Here is a 22,179-nt window from a genome sequence, read left to right on the forward strand (position 1 = left end):
GAGACAGTTCTCTGGGCATCTCTAGGATGAGTTTGAGCAGCGTGGGGCTTCATTTTGGGAGCAAGCTCTCGCTGAGACGCGGCGTTTGCTCGTGGAATGCCAGTGCCTGCCCTGGAGAAGACGCTGTGCTCAGCTGCTTGAAATGAGTCGGGGTCCCACGCAGCCCAGCCCTGCCCTGGGGACAGTGGGGACAGCTCAGGACAGGTTGTGGGGCTGTGGCATCACAGCTGCTGTCACTGCTGACCCCAGCCCTAGGGGAGGGTGGCTGCGACCCCAGTCACACAGCCTGGACGGGGCAGGGTGACGAAGGACTCTGGCCGGGGGAGTGGGCATGCAGAGCGCTGCGGGAGGTAGATTGTGGGGCGAAAACTGCATGTGAGGATGTGCATACATGTGAATGTGTGTGTGTGAGCGTGTGTGTGGTAGCACGTGTGTGCGTGTGAGTGCATGCGTGTGAGTAATCACGCCTGTATAGGCTGCCTGGGTTTCCTCTGGCTCCACCTGCAATGGCCTCCGTGATCGTGAACTGGGTCAATAGGCTTGTGCCTCAGTTTCTTCATCTGGAAAATGGGCCACACACAGGTCCTCAGAGGGCGTAGGGCACACAGCACCCACTGCTGTGCAGCCTCTCACACGTCTCAGCCCCGTGAGTCGCTCACTCGTGGACTGTTCTGTCTAATTGGATCCTTTTGTGGACGGGGAGACTGAGGCAGGGAAGGAGGACGCCACTGTCTCGGCCCGTGAGCTGAGCGTGGCCAGAAGGCAGCATTCCTGCCCTGGCCCCGGGCGCCACCGTTGCCAGTCTCCTGAGCAGAAGGTCAGGAAGAGCTGAGAGAGACAGAGTCCCAGGCAGGTAAAGCCCAGGCTTCGAGGGGAGGCACAGCCGCTGAGAGGCTCCAAGCCCCTCCCCCGGGATGTTAGAACTCGGGCAGCCATTGCAACAGTGGAATTGGCATCGCAACAAGCTGAGCATTTTTTCGGTTCCAAGTTTACCACAGCACAGTAACTCCATGCCAGGCATCTCTGGGCATTCCAGGTCAGAGGGGGAGCAGGGGCTGGGGGCCACTGCCTCGGTGCCCCTGGGATGGGATCCTGGCCTGGAACCCCCTCCAGAGACCCAGCAGCCCTGCCCGGCAGTGCCTAGCGGAGCACGTCGGAACCCTGTGGGCACCGCGCAGTGCCTCTCTGTCCTCATGGGGCCCAGGGCTGCTGCGGGGCCATGGGAAGGAAGTTGTGAACCCTCGGGTGCTGGGACCTTCAGGTGCTGGGCACCTTGATTCCAAGGCTGGTGCCTTTTTTCCTTCTGCAAGAGTGAAGGGTGGGAGACAGCCACCCAGAGGCTGGGAAGGCTGCCCGGGGCGGGGAGGGCAGGAGGGCGGGAGCCTGGCTGGCCCCACCTCCAGGCACAGAGGCCTCGCGCCGCCCTCGGCTCCAGCTGCACAGCCCCAATGGCTCCCGACCCCAGCGGCCGCTGCGTCCTGCTGCTGCTCTTCTGCTGCCTGGGGGCTGCCCAGGCCGACCTGCTGGACCTGAGCTGGTTATGGCCCAGTAAGGACACCAGCCACACAGCTGCCACTGTCCTCAAGCCCACAGCAGGCCCCACCACGCATGTGGCCCCGCAGAATGGTTCCACGGAGCCAGAGACAGCCCCTGGCAACCCTAAGCCACCCTCAGAGCTGTTGGAGGGCGGCCAGGGCACCCCCACTTCTGCCGAGAGCCCGGACGCACCGGAGGAGAACATTGCTGGCGTGGGAGCTGAGATCCTGAACGTGGCCGAAGGCATCCGGAGTTTTGTACAGCTGTGGAATGACACTACTCCCACTGAGAGCGTGGCCAGGGCGGAAACGCTGGCCCTCGAAACTCCCGTGGGCCCCCTCGCCCTCCCTGGGCCCTCTGACGCCCCCCGGAAGAATGGGACCGCTCTCTGGCCTGGTCGTGGCGCTCCGAGCTCTCCAGGCCCCCACACGACCGAGGCTGGCACCCTGCCTGCACCCACCCTATCGCCTCCGTCGCTGGGCAGGCCCCTGGCACCACTCACGGGGCCCCCAGGGCCGCTGCCGTCCTCAGGTAGAGCTTCTCTCTCCTCGCTGGGCGGGGCGCCTCCCTGGGGCAGCCTCTCGGACCTGGATGGCCAAGGACTCTCGCCCGCCGCCTCCGCTCCCGGCCCGCAGCTCCGACGCCCTGACGTCCGCCCACGCTCGCCTCTTCTGCATCCCCTGGTGATGGGTTTCCTGGGCCACGCGGCCCCCTCTGCCTTCTCCTCTGGCCTCCCGGGCGCACCGTCTCAGGTCGCAGTCACCACTTTAATCCGGGACAGCGGTGCTTGGGTCTCCCACGCGGCTAACTCTGCGGGGCCTGGTCTCACTAATCACTCTGCCCTGCTCGGAGCGGACCCCGAGGCCCCCTCCGGCCGCTGCCTGCCCCTGCCGCCCTCCCTGCCAGTCTGCAGCCGCCTGGGCTTCTCGCGTTCCTGGCTACCCAACCACCTCCACCACGAGAGCGGCGAGCAGGTGCAGGCCGCGGCACGGGCATGGGGGGGCCTGCTGCGGACGCACTGCCACCCCTTCCTCGCCTGGTTCTTCTGCCTGCTGCTGGCACCCCCCTGCGGCAGGGTCCCGCCGCCCGCCCCACCGCCCTGCCGCCAGTTCTGCGAGGCCCTGCGGGACGCGTGCTGGAGCCGCCTGGGTGGGGGCCGGCTGCCTGTTGCCTGCGCCTCGCTCCCGACCCAGGAGGACGGGTACTGTGTGTTCATTGGGCCGGCGGCTGCAGGTAACTGGCCGGCCGCCGCCTCCCCGCCCTTTCCCTTTTGTCTTGTCAGGTAAGCCTGGTGCAGGCTCCCCCACACCGAGTCTCTTCGTTCAGGGCCGCGGCCCTCGGGCGGTGGGAGAGCTGGGAGGGAGGCGCCCGTGCGGGGAGGAGGTCGGCGTCTGGACCGGAAGGGACCTGGATGAACCGCAGCCGACATGTCCAGGCACTGCCCGGGCCAGCGGCTCCCTGGGCGTTTTAGTGCATTTAGTCCTCACCATGGTCCCGACATACCCTGCAGCCCCACGTCACAGAGGGGAAACTGAGGCATGGGGCAGTGGCAGGACTCGCTCCAGGAAGCCGAGATTCCCGCCCAGGTGCGGCTGCGTCGTCCTTTCCCCCTAAGCTGCGTGGTCGGATGCGCCTCCTGGGAGCCCCGGCGTGCTCAGGCCGAGTGTGCTGCTGCGTGGCAGTGCGGAGATGCTCACGGTGAGGGGAGGGAAGTCCGAAGGGCCTGTCCTGGAAGGGAGCCTTCCACGTCCCCCTCCACAGCCTGGAGCACACCACCTCCTGCTGCAGTTGGGGCCGCTCCTGGGCCTGGGGGAAAGCGCCCCATCACTGCGTGGCCTGGCGCTGTTGCTGGTGGGGTGTTTGGGGAGCAGGAAGAGGAGGGAAGGGGGACTGTCTTTAACCTCCCGGGGGCAGGGGCAGCCCAGGAAGGACCCCAGCAGCTCCTTCCTCTGCGTCTAGGGGTAGACAGGGCCCCTGAGCTGTGCCTGCCCCATTCAGACTCTGCCTGCCATGTGCACCCGGCAGCCTTGGCCAGGAGAGTCCACCCGGAGGCCGCGTCCCTGCAGGGTGAGGGGCTCGGTCTTCTGCTGTCCTCCCCGTGGTGCTGAGGGGAAGCGGCCTTGGTCCTCGCCCTTTGAGCTTTGGGACCAGGTTGGTGGGGGCTGTTGGCGGCTGTGCCCGACTCCGAGGTGGGGGTGACTGTGGTGGAAATGTTGGTGGACACCCACCTGCCGGGCTCCGTGAGGGATGATTCGCCTTGAGTTTCGGTTCAGTGGCCGTTTCTGTCAGCAAAGCCCAGAGCCTCTGCAGACCCAGTGCAGGGCCTGGGATGTGGCCAAGGGGCCACGGACAGGGGAGGGACAAGGACTGACAACAGGTCGTCCCAGGAGCGAAGCCCACGTGGGCTGGAATGGAGGGGCAGGCGGGGGGGTGCTGCGCGGGGTCAGGGCTAAGCCCTGAGGAGGGTCACAGGCACTGCCCTGGGGGAGCCTGGTGTGTGCAGGTGTGGGGGCCCTGGTGGATGTGCCCCAAAAGCTTGGGGCTGGAGCTCTCCTGAGGCAGGGGGAGGCAGGGGCTGTGCCCGAAGCTTAGATGTCACCCCCAGGGCAGCTGGAACTGCTCTAAGCAGGCGGATTCCTGCGTCCTGCTCATGCTCCGTCCCTGCGACACCCAAACTAAGCAAGCACCAGCCACCTCGCAAGGTCCCCTCTGCCCAACGGCCACAACCCACCCGGTGGCCAAGCCCTGTTCCCTACCGAGCATGTGGGGGGGCAGCCCTGCCCCTGCAGGAGCCGTCCTACCTGGAGGGGAGGGCCAGTGTCACGGAGCCCCAGCAGGCTCGAGCCCAGCCCACCTCGTCCCCTCCACTGCAAGCCCACAGAAGTGGACAGGCCAGCGGCCGGTGGGGAGGGGAGATGCCAGGCCTGCTCCCCCGACCCTGCCCTGGCCTTGCCCGCCGAGACTGTGGGATCAGTCGAGTGCTCCGAACAAGCGCCGGCCGCAGGAGGGTGGCGGTCTCCTGGCGCCAGGGTCAACTTCGTGGCTTGGGGGCTGGGGTCCGAGTGGGCTGTGAGGGTGAGGAATTTCTGTAACCGCAGCTGGCCCGGTCGGTGGCGTGGCCTGAAGGGGACTTCTCACTGCACATCTGGACAGCTTGGCAGGGCCCCTGTGTGAGGGAGGCCATATCCCAGGCAGGGCCCTGGGGTCCTTGTCCATCTGCGTTCACGGCCCACGTGGCCTCTGGCCGGAGGTGAGCCTCGGGCTTCAGCAGGGAGCCCCTTCCCAGGTGTGGCCTGGACGGGAGGGTCCTGCTCCCTCTTCTGGCCTCTCAGCTCATCTGCAGCCCAGGCTTCTCTCTGGGGTGAGCCCCCACTCCTGCTGGGCCCCCGTGTTGGGCTGGACACTCCCAGCCCTGGGTGAGGGGCAGGAGGAGGAGGGGGAGCCCAGCCCCCGACATTGGTGCCTGACCCCTCGGGGCTGACTGTGAGGCCCTGGAACTGGGGGTGCTGGGCTGTGAACACGGAGGCCCCAGCTTCATCTCCAGGCCCCGGGGTCAGGAAGGACGTGCCCCTGAGGGGAGGGAGTCGGAGGGTCCTGCTGTCTCCAGCCCCGCTCCATCTCCGGCTCCCCCTCCACCTGGTCTGGGCACTGCACTGTGTGTCCACCCCCCGCCCCGCCTCCAGGAGAGCATGGGGGGCAGCGCGGCTGTGCTGGAGCGTGGGGGTGCTCCAAGGGAGGGTGCACCCGTGGTGCACACAGGCAGGGACCCTGCGGACGGTTTTTCTGTGCCGTGGGCTTGTCCCTCAGGCCCACAAGGAAGGGAGTGAGGCCCCCACACAGGGAGGGAGGCTCTCCCTCCTGCAGCTGCCAAGGGTGAGTGAGCGGGGTTCGGGCTTTGGCTGCCCGAGACACTGCCTCCAGGAAGCCCCTGGGCTGTCCCCGTGGGGCTTTGTGAGTGACACAGAGCTCAGGTCACAAGGGCTGTGGGAGCGTCACCACACCACAGCAATGTGTGCCTGGCACTCTGGACTTTGCTCTCTACACCCCTCCTGAGCTCCCCCAAACCCTTCCTGGCCCCTGGGACCATAGCAGAGGTGAGTGGTATTTCTAAGGAATCCTACAGGCAGGCGGCCTCTGACCTGGGAGGTGGGTATTGTTCCCGTTTACAGGTGAGAAGCTGAGGTCTAGGAAGGACAGATTCACCTGCGTGCCGCAAGCGTGGTTAGCAGGAAGCGAGCCTCAAGGAGGGTAGCCCGGCCCGGAGCGCCCTTCAGCATCACAGCTGATGCAGGGCTAGCAAGCCCCCAGCCGGGAGCACCCGGGGACCAGCAGGCGCCTACCCTCACGGTGCAGGCCGTCCGACGAGGGGCAGGGGCCGGTGCTGGGATGGATGGCGTCTGTGCATAGAGTGGGGTTCAACGGGGCACAGCCGCCACCAGGATGCTTGGGAGCAGGTCCACACACGCCGGCCAAGTCTCTCCTCTCAAATGCACAAGCCTCACGATCTTGGCAAGCGGCGCACAGGCCCTGTCTCCACCCCCATCACTGGATGTTTGGAGGTCAGCGGGAGGCCACGACAGGCACAGGAGTGCACGTGGTCACATCACCACGATGGCCCCGAGGGGCCGTTTCTTCGTAGCTGCTCCCTACCTCGTGGGCCAGCCCCTGGCGCACAGGTGTCCGTACACGGTGCTTACCTTGTGCTCCTTTAATGAAATGTAGAACTTGAGAAGACGTTCCTGTTCCTTCACGTTTCCACGTAACTTTGGTTGAAGGAGAGAAGACGCTCCGCGGAAAACACATGCTTCTCTGTCACCGCTTGGCATCTTACACGCCTTTTTTGATGACGCAGTCTGAGCTTCTCACAGATTTCCCGTGCCTCCCAGATGCACCAGGAGTCACTCAGCATTGAACTCCTGCTGGAGTGTCGAGGGCCCACCTGCCCCTGTCGGGGGCTGTCGTCTGTGGGTGCGAGATCTTGTGTGATTCTGAGCCAGACACAGACAGAGTGAAAAGCACAGCATTCCAAACGGGGTTCCCTGCTGGTCCTTACATATATTTGTTTTTTGTGTATGTTTAAAGTATACAGTGTTATGATTGCCACAGTCAAGCTGGTTGACATCTGTCACTTCAGCTAGTCACCGCTGTGTGTGAGCGTGGCGGGCACACTTACGAGCTGCTCAAGCTTCGAGTGCCGTGTGCAATCCCGTATTCTAGCTGCAGTCACCATGCTGTACCTCAGGCCTCTAGAACTTACTCGTCTTGCATAACTGAAACTTTGTGCCCTTCAACCAACAGTCACAGTTCCTCCTCTCTGTGGGCTGGCCGAGGCTGTGCCCTGCTGGCATTCCCAGATAAACAAAAGCAAAGGGACCTTCCCTGCAGGAAATGGTCCGGTAGTCCAACAGTGAAATGAAAGACACCAGTCAGTAACGGTAAGTCAAGGAGGCCACCGTTGCCCATGCATGGAGCGGGGTGCAGCTGTGCCCCATTGTACGGCCTCTGTGCATGGGTACCATCCATCCTGGCACTGGTCCCTGCCCCTCATCAGATGGCCCGCACCATCAGGGTGGAGGCCTGCTGCTCTCCTGATGTTCCCCTGCTGGGGACTTGCTTGTCCCGCATCTGCTGCAATGCTGAAGAGCCAGGCTGCTGGACCCCCTCGAGGCTCCCTTCCTGCTAGCCACACCTGTGGCGTGCACACACGTGTCCTTCCCACACCTCAGCCCCTGACGACCACCGTTCTGCTCTGCTCCTGTGAATGTGAGCTTTTCAGATCCCACGTGTGAGTGAGATCATGCACTGTTTCTGTGCCTGCCTGGTGTGTCCTCCAGCTTCGTTCATAAAAGTGCAGTTACAAACTTGTTGTGATACTAGCTTTTATAGTTACTCACGTGTTTACGTTTTTTGAGATCTTTGTTTCTTCACGTGACTTCCTGTTACTGACTAGGACCCTTTCATTTCACCTTCTGGACCATTTCCTGCAGGGTAGGTCTAGTGGCAGTTAACTCCCTTAGCTTTGTTTATCTGGGAATGCCAATTTCTTCCTCGCTTTTGAAGGACAGTTTTGCTGGATCTAGGACTCTTGGTGAACAGCTTTTTTTTTTTCTTTCAGTACATTGAATATATTGGTTCACTGCCTTCTGGCTTCCAAGGTTTCTGATGAGAAATCTGCTGATAATCTTACTAAGAAGTCCTTGTATGTGATCACTTGCTTTTTTCTTGCTGTTTTCAAGATTCTCTCTTTGTTTTTTGAAAGTTTGATCATAATGCATCTTGGTGTGGGTCTCTTTGAGTTCATCTTACTTGGAGTTCCCTGAGCTTCTTGACTGTTTATATTAATGTCACTCATCAAATTTGAGGAGTTTTCAGCCATTATTTCCTCAGATCGTCTCTCTGCACCTTAATTTTTCTCTCCTCCTTCTGCAGCTCCCACAGCTATGCGTGCTTTCTTGTCTGTTGATGGTGGCCCACGTGTCCCGTGGGCTCTTTTCACCTTTCATTCATCTTTTGTCTTTGATAATTTCCACTATCCTGTCTTCAAGCTCATTAATTTATTCTTCTTTCTGCTCAAATCTCACTCCTCTAGTGATGTTGTTAATTTCGGCTGTTGTACTTTTCAGTTCTGTGATTTCTTTTTTGTTTCTTTATTGATATTTCCATTTTGTTCACACACTACTGTCTTGACCTTGACAGCTGTTTTAAAGTCTTTGTCTAGCTCTGCCCTCGGGTCTTCTGCAGGGACAGCTTCTGCGGATTTATCTTTCTCCTCTGAATGTGCTATATACTTTATCACTTCGTGTGCCTCGTGATTTTGTGTTAAAAAGCGAACATTTGGATTCAGTAATGTAGCTTTGGAAGTCAGTTCTCGTCCTTCACCAGCACTCACTGTTTCTGTTACTTAAAAAAAAAAAATTGTCTCTGTGCCAAAGATCTCCCTGAGGTGTGAACGTCGCGTCTTCCTGGGTCTTTCCCTGGGTGCCTGCAGCCACTTTCCAATTTTCCTCTTACGTGCTGCTGTTTTTCAATGTCCTGTTCTTTAGTGTTTGTGTCCCAAAGGAGGAATAAGAGAAAAATGAGGGAGAAAAAAACAGTGCCAGCCCTCCAGATCCCCTGGAAGTCACTTCAGCTGGACGGGGGAGCTTGCAACCACAGAGGGAGTGTGAAGTGATGGCCCCAGCTTTCTGTCTGCACCTCCCTGATCCCGAGCAACCTGATGAGAGCAGAGGTTCTCGACGTCTGCAGGGCAGGGCCCTTTTTGCCGTCCTGTTTCCCACAAGCTGTGTGGGTCCTGAACACATGCGTGGCACCTGCTGTGGGAACGGGGGTGGGGGTGGATGTGCGGCCGCTACTGTGCTAAGAGCTGGTTGCAGCGAAATTAACCACCCATCATTGTCCAAGTCTTCCTTTGGACGTTGCAAACTTTCAGTAGACTCCAGCGTTCCGAAAGGGTTCTGAACAGATTCTGCCCCTGCACTTATTAATTAGTTGGGGAGATGGATTCCTGGCGCTTTCCATCTGCCACTTCCCAGAATACTCCAGAGTCATTTTCAGACACGTTTCTTTCTGTCAAGAAATCAAGTCTTGGCCGGGCGCGGTGGCTGATGCCTTAATCCCAGCAGTTTGGGACGCCAAGGCGGGCAGATCACCTGAGGTCGGGAGTTCGAGACCAGCCTGACCAACATGGAGAAACCCTGTCTCTACTAAAAAGACAAAATTAGCCAGGCGTGGTTGCACAGGCCTGTAATCCCAGCTACCCAGGAGGCTGAGGCAGGAGAATCACTTGAACCTGGGAGGTGGAGGCTGCAGTGAGCCGAGATCGCGCCATTTTACTCCAGCTCGGGCAACAAGAGTGAAACTGTCTCAAAAAAAAAAAAAAGAAAAAGAAATCAAGCCTTGGGCAGCATCTTTGTTATATCACGTGCAGGTGTCCAGCCTGGATGCCACCCAGCTAGGTCAAGTGCAGGAGAAACTCCCTATGGGCACCTTGGCTGCGTCCGGAGCTCGGAGGCTGGAGCTCTGAGAGAACTGGGCAGGAGCCCCACCCTGATGGAGCCTCTAGCTCTTGGGAAGAGACACACCTCTGGGTGGAGTGACCACGTTTCCAGGTTACTCAGCCCTGGGGATTGAGGTAGTGGCCTGGCACTGGGGCCGGGGCGGATCCCACAGTCCCTCGGTGGAAACCCGAAGCCCCAAGCCCCCCGTTTTCCTCTCTCCCTCTTCCCGGGATGGGATTTGGGAGATGAGATCTTCCTGGTGGCTGGAATCTGTCCCAGAAGTCAGCAGCTCACTGCGGGGCCCCAAGACTCCCTAAGATAAGGCAAGCCCTTGGCAAGACCCCAGCCGCACATGGGAGGGCGGAACGCAGCTCCCAAGCCCCACTCCGTGGCACCTGCAGTGGTCAGGTGGGGGCACGTGTATGTCCCCCCGTGGGATCACACCAATTTGCATATAGGTATGTAGCTTCGTATTGTGGCTGTAAGAAGTCGCTGCAGTTCACGGCTGGAACCACCACAGATGTCTCACCTTTCAGTTCTGCAGGCCAGAAGTCTAACACCAGTTCGCTGGGGTGAAACCAGTGTTGTCAGGGCTGGGTCCCTCGGGGGCTCTGAGGAGAAAACATTTCTTGACTTTTCTAGCTTCCAGGGGCTGTGGGGGAGGGCAGGGGGCCAGGCAGCCTTGGGTCTCATCCTCAGGAGCCTTTCAAAGGGGCAGCAGAGACTCCATGCCCCGTGCCCCGGGGGTCAGGCTGGGCTGGTTCTGGGGAGTGGCTGGAGCGCCTGGTGCTGAGTACAGGTGGGCGTCCGCGGGGTGCATGTGTCGGTGGGTCTCTGAGGGTCCGTCCTTTGCTTTGAGGCCACAGTGGCCGTCAGGGATGCGGGACATTGTGTGTGGCCCTCGAGGACTGGCCTGGCTGGAGCCCACTGCCCCGTGGGTGAGCACTGCTCTAGGTGGAGTGCTCAGGCTGGGGAGAGGGAGGGTCCTGTCCCTGGAGGTGTTCAGACGGAGCCCAGGACGGGGTTCGCAGGACGCCCCCCGGCCAGGCCGCGCAGGGTGAGGCTGGGAGCGAGGGTCCTGGGAAGTCTGGCTTCTGGAAGAGGGCGCTTTGTCTCGGGAGCTGCTGTGGAAGGAATGGACCTCCTGGCCCGCTAAGATAAGGGACCCAAGGGAGGGGCGGGGTCGGTGGGCGCTGGTGTGAGAACAGCAGAGAGTCCCCACCAGAGGCCCCTCCCCTCGCCTGCGGGGAGGATGCCGGCTGCGCCGATGGTCCTGGGCGTATTTAAAGGGGCCTCTGTTAACACACACAGGTCTCCAGAACCATCCACACTTCTGGCTGGCCCGATTCCTACGTGGGAAATGGTCTTGAGCAAGGCAAGCGCCTTGATCCCAGCAGGAGGGGCCGCCCCACCACACCCCGGAAGGCTGAGCTCTCAAAGCCGGGCTCCGGCACTCGCCGTTCGGATTCCGGAGCATCTGAGACAGCTGGGCCCGCGCCTCGGGGAGTGGAGCCTGTGCCATTCTCCGTCCATCCAGCATCTTAGGGCTGGGCATTGGGAGCTGACTTCCGAAGGGAGCCACCAGGAGCTTCGTGGAGAGGAGACGGGACAGCTTGGGAAGGGCTCGCCTGTCCTGGGGTCCCTGGGGCCGCTGGCGTAGCGTGCTGGTGGCTTCAGGAAGGTGGCACTGGCCGCATCCTGCTGTCCCAACTGATGTCGGAATGTTCTAGCAAGGGTGGCAGGGAAGTTTCTCGAAGGTGAACTTGGGGGCATCTGGATGACTGAGAGTCCTGTTTCCTGGTGTTAGCACCACCCCGGCACGGACACGTGGGGCCTGGGCACTTCTTATAAGAAAGGGTCATTGTAACGGCTGCCATCTGGGAGGACGGTGGCCTCTGTCTGAGGGGGACGTGACCGCTGGCCCCCAGAGTCCAGACTCCCCGCCGGGACCCCTCTGCCCCTAGCCTCGGGGCGCAGGCCAGGCTGCTGTCCACAGAAGCCATTGTCCACTCTGCACCCAGCCCTGCTTCCAGTCCACACGAGGGTGGGGCCCACAGGGAGTCCAGGCCGCCACACTGCCCCGTGCTGGAGTCAGGGCCACGTGGGGCAGCAATGGCTGCTGGAGGTGCCCGCGGGCGGAGGGTCTGCGCTCTTGTTTCTTTCGTGTTCTGTGTTCCGTGAGCTCTTTGGAGGCACCACTTCCCTCGTGAAGTCCAGGCTCAGCACTTCTCCCGTGTCCGGTCCCAGGTCAGCCTGGCCGCGGCAGGCACACGCGCGTGTGTGTGCTCACCCCCGCCTTCCTCAGGACGCCCAGGCATCAGCAGCCCCTTCCCACAGGAGCGCTCAGAAGGAGCCAGCCTGCCGCACGAGCGTCGCGGGGTGACCATCACACTCTGTTGAAAGCAGACCGTGTCCAGGCTCTCTGGTGTCTCGGGAGGAGGCGTTGGGGCAGGGCCCTGGCCCAGACTGTGGCTTCGAAGCCCGGGCTCTGCCTGGCACAGCAGGTGTGCTGAGAAGTGACTGCCGAGCAGGGCCTGTCCTTGAGTGGGTGCCGACGCCCTCCATGGGCAGGAAACGAGGTGTGAGAACGCCGGGCACCATGGCTTCGTCTCTGGCTTCGGCTCCCTGGAGAGGGATGGACGGGGCTGGCTCTGACTCTGGGCTACTGAGTTGAAGTGAGGTTGCACTCAGCCTGGGCAGGAAATAGTGGAGTGAGTGGCCGCACTGCGGGGCGTGGGCACGGAGCAGGGAGGCTGGTGGGGAGACTGTGGTGCTGGCAGGTGCGTCAGGCGGGCTGCCCCTCCCAGGGGTGATGGTGGCCCTGAGGGGAAGCAGCACGGGAGTGGGAGCCACGGCTTGTCCGTGCCATGAGACGCCTGGCCCAGCGGGTGAGTCCCCGACAGCGCTGGGTGAATCCCGCCCGGTGTCTCAGAAGCCACGCAGACCCACAGCCAAGGCGGCTGCTCTGGGCCAGGCCCCACCTGCAGGCTCTGCGCTCCCACGGCTGTTTGTCCTCTAGGCTCCCGCTGCTGCCGAGCCTTGGAAGAGCATCGGGGTGTGGAGCCGGCCTCCTTCCTTCCCTGCGGTGGAGCTGCGGCTCTATGGTGGTGGCTAGGCTGGGGTGCCGGCCTGGGCTGCTCTGGCCGTCTCAGAGTGGGCGGGTGGGGCACAGGGCCGAGGGGGGCTGCCAGCGGGCCACCTGGCCACTGCTGGCATCTGGCCCAAAGACGTAGGCCAGCCCCTCACAGCTCCTTGCTCCAGTAGGGGTGCCAGCCAGTCCCTGGCAGCTTCTTCCCCATGGCTGTGTCCATCCCTGGGGGTCCCTGCTTTGGGCCATGAGCACAAAGCAGGGAAGGGGCCCTGTGGACACCATGGCCCCTGCGGATAGGTTTCTGCACGGAGCATGCCCATCATTTGGGAATGAGTGAACCAGGGTGGCTGTTGAGTGGCCAGTGGGTGGCTGAGCCCAGGGGATCAGGGCAGGCTGCCAGGAGCGTGGAGAGCCCTCCCAGACTCAGTTTCCCCTTTGTGCCTCTGCCTGGCCACCTCTCCAGGCCGCCTGGGTGGCCCCCAGTTTAGTCCCGCGTGGCCACCTCACTGGGTGTCCTCCTTTTTGCAGAGAGCGTCGGCGAGGAGGTGGGGCTGCTGCAGCTCCTTGGGGACCCCCTGCCCCAGCACGTCACCCAGACAGAAGACCCCGACGTCGGGCTGGCCTACGTCTTTGGGCCAGATGCCAACAGCGGCCAGGTGGCCCGATACCACTTCCCCAGCCTCTTCTTCCACGACTTCTCACTGCTGTTCCACATCCGGCCAGCCACGGAGGGCCCAGGGGTGCTGTTCGCCATCACGGACTCGGCGCAGGCAGTGGTCTTGCTGGGCGTGAAGCTCTCTGGTGTGCGAGACGGCTATCAGGACATCTCCCTGCTCTACACGGAGCCGGGTGCGGGCCAGACCCACACAGCCGCCAGCTTCCGCCTCCCCACCATTGTCGGCCGGTGGACACAGTTAGCGCTCAGCGTGGCCGGCGGCTCCGTGACCCTCTATGTGGACTGTGAGGAGTTCCAGAGAATGCCGCTCGCTCGGTCCTCACGGGGCCTGGAGCTGGAGCGCGGCGCCGGGCTCTTCGTGGCTCAGGCGGGAGGAGCGGACCCTGACAAGTTCCAGGTAACCCTCACTGTGCGGTCGCTGGGGGGCTGGAGCAGCTGAGGGGGGGTGAGGTGGGGGTGGCCACTGGGACAGGGACGGAGCTGCAGCCGGAAGGGGAGAGCCCCCACCCAGCTGCGGTCAGTCCTGGCCTCCAGCACGGGCCTCCGGGTTCTTGGCCGGCCTGGCTGGGGTGGCATTCACGTTCTTGGCTCTCTGGCTTCTGGGCCCCCTGGAAGGGTCACCCTGGGCTTCTGTGGTTTCTCTGAGACCCCGAGGCCCAGCCCAGGAGGGACCCTTTGGACGACCTTGTAACTAGACATTCACCCCAGCCGTGACCTGGAGATCACCCATGCCTGTGCCAAGCCCCGTGGTTAACTGGGGCTCCTGGCCTCTAACCGGCCGGTCGGGGAGTGGGGACCGGGCCCAGCCCCATGCCTCGTGGCCCCGAGCAGAATGAAAGCCGAGGCTCTTGTTACAAACGATGAATGATCCGGAGCGGGCGGCAGAGGGCGTTGACCGCAGCAGGGGCCCTGTGGTGGACGCACGCCCGCCGGGAGCAGGTGCGCAGTGTGGCCCTGCAGGTCGGGGCCTTCACAGGGTGCACAGCCCCCGGCCTCTGAGACTCCACCTGGGAGCACGTGGGTGGGATGTCCCCCGTGGTGATGGCACGTGGCCGTCTGCACCCAAGTCTCCCTGGGAAGTCCCTCCAATGAGCCTTCATTTCTTGGGGCCAAGGGAGTGACAGAGCCCTAAACCAAGGTGGGGTCTGGGTCCAAAGCCCCCGCGTTTCTGGGAACCGTTGGCTGGGAACAGCCACGTGAGTGACCTCAACTGAGGCCATCTCACAGTCCCTGAATTCTAACATTCAAGCTGGCCTGCAGCTGCGATGCCCCTGCCCTCGTGGTCCACAGGGACAGAAGGTTAATTATTGCCCAGACAAGGGCTGCTTGTTTGAAGTTGTTCTAAGTCCTGGCATCTGGGGGTTCTGAAAGCTGACCTTGCACCTTTGGCAGGAACTTTTAACCCCGATCGCTCGGGAGCCGCTAGGACGTTGACACCAAACGGGCCTTCTTTGTTTTCCCCTTGATCACAAACATGATTACTGGGAAGGAGGTCAGAGTCCCCCTCCTTGTGAGAGGCCGTGGGTTGTGTGAATCCCCTGGTGTTTCTTGGTGGAATAAAGTCACCCGTGTGCTGCTGGCCTGGGTGCGGTGCTGAGGGCCGCGTCCTGCTGGCCTGGGTGGGGTGCTGGGGGCCACGTGCTGCTGGCCTGGGTGGGGTGCTGGGGGCCGCGTGCTGCTGGCCTGGGTGGGGTGCTGAGGGCCGCGTGCTGCTGGCCTGGGTGGGGTGCTGAGGGCCGCGTGCTGCTGGCCTGGGTGGGGTGCTGAGGGCCGCGTGCTGCTGGCCTGGGTGGGGTGCTGAGGGCCGCGTGCTGCTGGGCCTGGGTGGGGTGCTGGGGGCCGCGTGCTGCTGGCCTGGGTGGGGTGCTGGGGGCCGCGTGCTGCCGGCCTGGGTGGGGTGCTGGGGGCCGCGTGCTGCCGGCCTGGGTGGGGTGCTGGGGGCCGCGTGCTGCCGGCCTGAGTGGGGTGCTGGGGGCCGCGTGCTGCCGGCCTGGGTGGGGTGCTGGGGGCCGCGTGCTGCTGGCCTGGGTGGGGTGCTGAGGGCCGCGTGCTGCTGGGCCTGGGTGGGGTGCTGAAGGCTGTGTGGGTTGATCTGTGTAGGTCCCTGCAGGCCTCAGGTGTCAGGAGCTTCCTCTCTGGGTCTTAGGTGAGATTCTATCTGGGGAGGGGAGGAGCACGCGTGTGTGGAGAAGAGGAGTTGTTTAGCACACGACTTTCTCAGACTTCTCAATTGAGGTTCTTGGGAAAGAAACATTAAGTTGTGTGACTCACAAGTTTTGGCAGAAGTCAGCACAGAGCTTCGGGTGCGGGGAGGAAACCGAGGCTTCCTCGTCAGCCTCTCACGAGCCGCACGCCCCTGACACTGCCACGGAGGGTGCCTCGGACGCCCGACCTCGCTGGGTCCGACAAGCCCTCTGGCTTTTATCGTGTCTCATCGTGACCGTCCTCGGCCGTCACTGGCCTTTTTGGGTTTACTTCTCGAGTCCAATCTGTCAGCGGCTTCTCCGGGGACCTCACGCCCCTCCAGCTGCCGCGGCTTCCTGATTTCCAGGGCTCTGAGGCCACGGTGTGATGGGAAGCATTTTCCTGCTCGTTCCTGACACAATGCCCGTGACCCCTCTGTGTGATCTCCGGATTTCATAACTTTCAGTCCTCAGTCCCTCAGATATTTGCGACAGGCCTGTGGCTTTTGCACTGACGCCGTCAGCCCCAGCCTGGGAGCCCCTGGCCACACACAGGCTCGGCGCTCCTCTGCCCTCTGCAGCCGCCGCCCACCCGGGCACCCTGTAGCTCCATGCAGAAGGCGCCGGCGACCTCGGGGGCTCCCTCAGGACTAGAGTGCTCTGGCGAGAGCGTGGCAGCCGCCAGTCGGGCACTCAGGGCCTCACGGGTCCCTCCGGATAGTGTGTGTCTGTGTGGGGATCGATGCCAGGAATGCCCAGGCCCTCCCCCGCACCAAGACCACCCAAGATGCACCCCAGCCCGGGCTGCCCAGTGGAGAAGCACAATGTTCTAGAATATTCAGCGCCCCTCCCTGCAGTGTGAAGCTGAGAATCACTGGTGGTTTCTGAGGGAAACCTGGGCTCACCCAGGAGTCCCACGCATGAGCACACACGCGTGTGCATACATGATTTCACACTTGCACGTGTTCCTGCACATGCATGCACTCATGCACGTGTGCCCACACACTCAGGCCCCACGCCTGACCCACGCCCAAGCCACCTCAATGACCAGACCCCAGAGGCCCATGCAGGGCTGCTGTGCCTCTGCCCCGAGGTTGTCCCTTCCCGGCTCTGCCCCTCCCTGGGTTCCCCCACAGCCTCTGCCTGGGAAGCTGGGCTGAGAGCGGCCGGGTCTCGCGCTGACCCGGGCTGTCCCGGGGAATTCCTCTGTGGGCCTTGCTCTGACCTGGGCTGTTCCAAGGCCGCCCCAATCTCCCACTTGCTGAGGACTCTGCAGGGCAGTGAAGACAGCGGCAGAGCCCGCACGGGCTGGGATGACAGCAGGGAGGCCTGAAGGGGTGGCCGAGGCCACCACAGGGCCCTGTGCAGACACCTCCCGGATGCTGCCTGCGCTGGTCTGGTTGAAGTGGGGGCCGACGGCAGGCCTTGGTGGAACCCCTAGGCGTATCCCAGCGCTGAGGACACCCTGAGGAGGCACGTCCCGGTGGCTTCCTGGCTGACCCCCATCCCCCGGTCGTGGCCTCCTTCCTGCGGGGCAGCCGCTCACAGCCTGGGCTCATTCTACATCAGTGCCGGCTGCACTCTCCCCGGACGCCCCGTGGGCCGGCCACCACCTGAAGCTTCCTCGGGCACCTCCAGGCCTGTGCTGGTCCCACCCAGCTGCACCAAAACTGTCTGGAGCTTCTGATCGTCCTGGGCAGACTGGGAGCGAGTGTGGCAAGGGAGGCACTCCACGGCCACAGTGGACACAGGATGCCCTGAGGGACTGTGGAGAGGGGCCTCGGAGCTCAGCCCACAGAGCTGGGGCTGGATCTTCCTGCCACCAAACCTCCTGCCTTTCACCTTCTGCATCCCAGTGGCTGCCGCTTCCGCCACCTTCAGACACCAACCCAGTGATGGGGAGCAGGGCGTCCCTCAGCGTCAGCCTGTGATGGCCCCAGCACGTGCCCATGCCATGAGCTCAGCCCCTAGTCGGGGAGCAGGGCGTCCCTCAGTGTCACTGTGCCTGTGACAGCCCCAGTGCGCCCCATGCCGTGAGCTCTCCGTGTTCATCCGCAAGAGGAGGAGACCCTGGCAAGTTGGGAATCGGCCTGAAATTGTTGGGAAAATGACAGAGCTGTGGCATGTGTGGCCCTGTCTCCTCCACACCAGGTCCCCAGTCATCTGCCGGGAGCACGCCTAGGTATATGCTCCAGCACACTCGCTTGCACAGGCACACACACGCACACTCGTAAAGGCATGTGCACACACATCCTTGCATGGGCACGCACACACACAGGCACACACACAGATGCTTGCATGGGCACACACACACTTGCACGGGCATGCAAACACACACACAGACATGCACACACACACACAGGCATGCATACAGACGCTCGAACAGGCACACACACGCACAGGCATGCACACACACTCACAGCACATGCACACACGCTGTCACAGGCACGCCCACAGGCATGCACACACACACACAGGCATGCATACACACGCTCGAACAGGCACACACACGCACAGGCATGCACACACACTCTCACAGCACATGCACACACGCTCGCACAGGCATGCAAACACACCCACAGGCATGCACGCACACACACAGGCATGCATACACACGCTCGAACAGGCACACACACGCACAGGCATGCACACACACTCGCACAGCACATGCACACACGCTCGCACAGGCACACACACACATGCACACAGACCTCGCCGTCAGCATAGGGGAGGCGGGTGCAGAGGCGGGACCTGCAGCTGGGGTGGAACGGATCCCAGGAGGCTCTAGCTCTCCCCAGGCGGGGCCTGAGCGGTGCCTGAGCGGTGCCCTGAGCAAGGAGCTGGGGCGCATGGGGCATCTGGTGTTGCAAGCTCCCAGGACGTGGCTCCAGTGGCCCGGGGAGGAAAGGCAGCGTCGCGGCACAGCCTCTGAGCCCGCCGGCCCGCAGCTGGAATGGCGTCTACGCTTCTGGAAGGTTGGAAAGCGTGAAAAGAGACTTCGTGACACGTGTACATCATATAAAACTCCGGTTTCGGGGTCCAAGGATACACTTTTGTTGGAGCGGCCACGCCTATTAGTTTCCTTGTTGTCCGTGGCTGACTTCCCAGGGCAGCGGCCACGGATTTCAGGAGGCGGGAGGCCTTCGAAGCAGAAACCACCGTCGTGGCCTTTCCAGAAAAGCTGTGCTGAGCCCTGACCCAGAGCCTCCCGCTATGAGAGCCATGAAGATGTGCATCCTAGCTTGGATGAAATACGGTCTCGAAAAAGTACACAAAAACGATTAAAATATTAAATAAAAAATGAAGAAAATACTAGAAACCCATGTGGACAAGCCTGTCATTTCCCCATGAGGAAAGCCTTTTACAAAGTGTCAGATGGACCCCGGGCACACGGCAGGGAGTGGGTGCCAGAGGCGGCAGCCCCGCCCAGGTTTTGGGGCCTTGCAGGCTCGGCTCTGAAATCTGGGCCGGGATTCAGAACCAGCAGTGCGGGCGGAGGCCCTGGTCACATGCACGGCCCCCACGTGGCAGCCCCTCTTCCCACCGAAGCTCCTCCCTGCATCTCTCCGTCGGGCAAATGGCTCACATGAGATTGAGGACGTTGCGTGCTGCTGTGCCCCCGCCCAGCGTCCCCATCCTGTGTCTCACGGGGTCCCGGGAAGTGCCCTACACCCCCGGCCGCGCCAGGACCAGGGAGGGCAGGGGCGGGCACCCTGGCGCTCAGCGCAGGACTGGGAATGCCGGAGGGAGCCGCGTGCGGGTGGGTGGGTGAGATCAGCTCTGGACGAATGGGCGCAGAGACCCAGGAAACTGCCCCCACCGTCCGCGGCGATTTCGTCCTAGGCGGAGTTCCGGGTTTGGTTTTCTGTGAAAAGGTGAAGTTCAAAGAAAGCAGAGCCGGCGCTGCCTCGGTTGTCCCAGTCGGGGAACGAGGCCGCCTGGCGCGAGCGTAAAGCTCCCGGGACTTGACCTGCCGCCCCGGAACCCGCCCTTCTCCCAGGCCGTGGACTGAGCCACGCCTGCTGTGGTTCTAAGCCCGTAGCACTCGGGTGGCCCATTGGCCACCTCAAACGCAGCGAGTCTGAGGCGGCAGCCTCCGCCCGGCCAGGTGCCTTCCACACAAAAGCGACCAGGACGTCTTCCCGCCGTGAGGGGCACCGCACCCCCAGGGAGGCTGCCCTAGACCCCCTCCCTCTGAAGGGGGTCTGACATCTGGAGCTCAGACAGCGCCGGGTTTGCTGTGGCCGCCTGAGGACCGCCGGTGACCCCTTTCTCTCTCTGCCGTTAGGGGATGATTGCTGAGCTGAAGGTGCGTGGGGACCCCCAGGTGCACTGCCTGGACGAGGAGGACGATGACTCGGACGGGGTGAGTGACGGCCAGGGACCAGGCAGGGGGCTCCCTCCACCCCTGGGACGCGGGGTTCAGGGCCAAGGGCTGTGTGTGTGGGTGTGTGTGCGAGTGGTGTCCCTGTCTTGTGTGTGTCTGCATGTCTGCATGGTGTGTGTGTCTCTGTATTTGTGTGTGGTGTGTGTGTGTGTGAGTGGTACCTAAGGGGAGACTCCGCCAGTCCCAGAAGGTGTGAGGAACTGCAGGGAATTCTCATTCGGGGCCCAGGTCACGACGTGCCCGCGTGGACATGGACCCACACCCTCCCTCCTGGGTGGCATGGGCAGGACACAGCGTGGCTGGGCTGTGGGTAGCGTGCGTATATCCGTGTTACTTTCATGTTTTTTCTGTATTTTGCCCGATAATTCTGCTGTTTTTACCTGGAACATGCCAGAAGATGCCGGCTTGTTTACACAGCGGCTGTGACAGGGCTGCTCCCCGGTGCGGCTTGCTGGGTGCTGGGGGTCGCCGAGGCGTTGTCACCCCTCCCGTGGCTTACCCTGCCCTCGCGGGCCATTAGCGGGGCCTCAGGGTGTTTCTCCTCCGGGTTTTCATGAAGTGTGAAGCGTCTGGTCGGCTTGGCGTGCGTTTGGCCCAGGCCTGGCCCGGTGGGGCCTCCGCCAGGGAACCCCGTGGGGGCGCGTCTGTGGCTCGGCCTCCTCCAGGGCGGGGCTCCGGTCGGAGGAGAGGAGCGCGTCCCCCGCCTCTGTGTGTCTGACCGGCAGCCAAGGCACTTTTGGAACGTCAGTGTCCTCGACCTGGTTGGACGTCACTCACTGAAGCCCAGACGGTGCCCGGGCACGGAGGGCCAGCGTGCCCACCCCAGCGGCCCCTGCACGAGCGCCAGGAGGGCTGGACGGGGCAGGGGCGAGGCGGGAGAAGCCCCCTTTGCTTCCCAGGCCTGCTGGGGTCGGGGCCTGGCCGCCTGACTCCTTTCCTTTGCAAACCCCTCAGGCGTCCGGAGACGTCGGCAGCGGGCTCGGGGATGCCCGGGAGCCTCTCGGCGTGGAGACGGTGAGTAGCCGGCGAGGCCAGCCCACCCTGCGGGGTCCCGGAGGCCCCTCCCAGCAGCGGGGTGCGCACGTGTGCACAGGCGTGGAGGCTCCAAGAGCTCACTCGACGCCACGAAGGCGAATTCCCGGCGGGAAACAGGCGCGGGCTGGGCACACACTCCGAGCCTGGGGCACGCCCCGCTCCCGCCCGCCTGGCTGCTGCGCGTCTCTGGCGAGAGGACGTTCCTTTGGAACGAGGCTCCTACCCTGCACGTTCCTCGGCCTTGAGGCAACCTTGGCCTTCCGCTCCCCCAACCCTCCATGAGCTTGTGATGGCCGCCGTGGGGTGGACGGGTGTGAGTGTGGCGAGCAGGAGGAGAAGGCGGGCGTCCAGGCGGCCACCTTCACGGCTTTCCCCAGCCTGGGCACCTGAGAAAACACGCAGGAGGGGCGGGGGCCAGGCGGGGAGGCCCAGCACCGTGACTGTGCCCTGCATGGCGCTTTCCGCTGGAGAAGGGCGTGGGAACGCGGTCCCCGTGGGGTCCCTCAGCAGGGACACATCAGCTTTGCGGCGTGGCCTGTCAGGCACCGGGGCCCTTCTGCGGCGATGGCGGACTCAGCCCTCCTGCCACGACAGGTGCGGTCTGGGACCCTGGGAAGCCGGGAACCCACGGGCGGCCTCAGCCCACCGCAGGAAGCCCCTCGCCCGCAGGCTGGAGCTTCCCGGACCATCCTGTTTCAGAGGATTTTCATCTTGCTTGCAATCTTAAGTATTTCGTTTCACATACCGAACTGGGCATCTGCAGCTGAATAACAGGCCGCCTCCCCTCTCATCTGCCAGGGCGCAGCCCTAAAACCCAGGCTCCCCACACCACCCCCGGTCACCGCTCCACCCTTGGCTGGAGGCAGCAGCATGGAAGATTCCAGAACTGAAGAAAACGAGGAGCAGACCACGGTGCCTTCGTTAGGAGGTAAGCTCTTTTCTGGATGTGGTGTGAATGTGTGTGCTATGGGGGGGTGTGGTGCATGTGTGAGTGTGGTAACGTGTTTGTGTGATGGTTTGTGAGGTGTCTGTGTGATACATGATGTGTGTAGTGTGTGTATGGCTCATGTGTGTGTAGTGTGTGGCACATGTATGTGTGGTGTATGATGTGCATGTTTGTGTGATGTGTGATGTCTATGTGATGTATTGTGTGTGTGGTATTTGTGGTGTGCAGGATGTGTTGTGTGCTTGTGTGTGGTATACCTGTGTGTGGTGTGTGGCATGTCCATGTGATGTGTGGTATGTGTGTCTGTGGTGTGTGGTGCGTTTCTGGG

General features: G+C 62.5%; 1 protein-coding gene across 2 annotated transcripts in view; it reads left to right on the top strand.

Moving 5' to 3' along the window:
* The first annotated feature begins 1,448 nt into the window (after window positions 1–1,448).
* Window positions 1,449–22,179, top strand: part of COL18A1 (collagen type XVIII alpha 1 chain) — a 55,592-nt gene continuing 34,861 nt past the window's right edge. Inside the window, exons 1-5 of one of the 2 annotated variants that reach the window (XM_064380260.1) lie at window positions 1,449–2,769; window positions 13,153–13,697; window positions 19,772–19,849; window positions 20,825–20,884; window positions 21,704–21,833. In XM_064380260.1, coding sequence (XP_064236330.1) covers window positions 1,449–2,769; window positions 13,153–13,697; window positions 19,772–19,849; window positions 20,825–20,884; window positions 21,704–21,833 — 2,134 coding nt within the window. The remainder of the gene's footprint in view (window positions 2,770–13,152; window positions 13,698–19,771; window positions 19,850–20,824; window positions 20,885–21,703; window positions 21,834–22,179) is intronic. The other variant, XM_064380261.1, reaches the window with a different exon arrangement.

This window comes from Aotus nancymaae, unplaced genomic scaffold, assembly GCF_030222135.1.
Source record: "Aotus nancymaae isolate 86718 unplaced genomic scaffold, 86718_ANA_hifiasm-v0.15.2.pri h1tg000022l_1, whole genome shotgun sequence".
Classification (NCBI taxonomy): Eukaryota; Metazoa; Chordata; class Mammalia; order Primates; family Aotidae; genus Aotus; species Aotus nancymaae.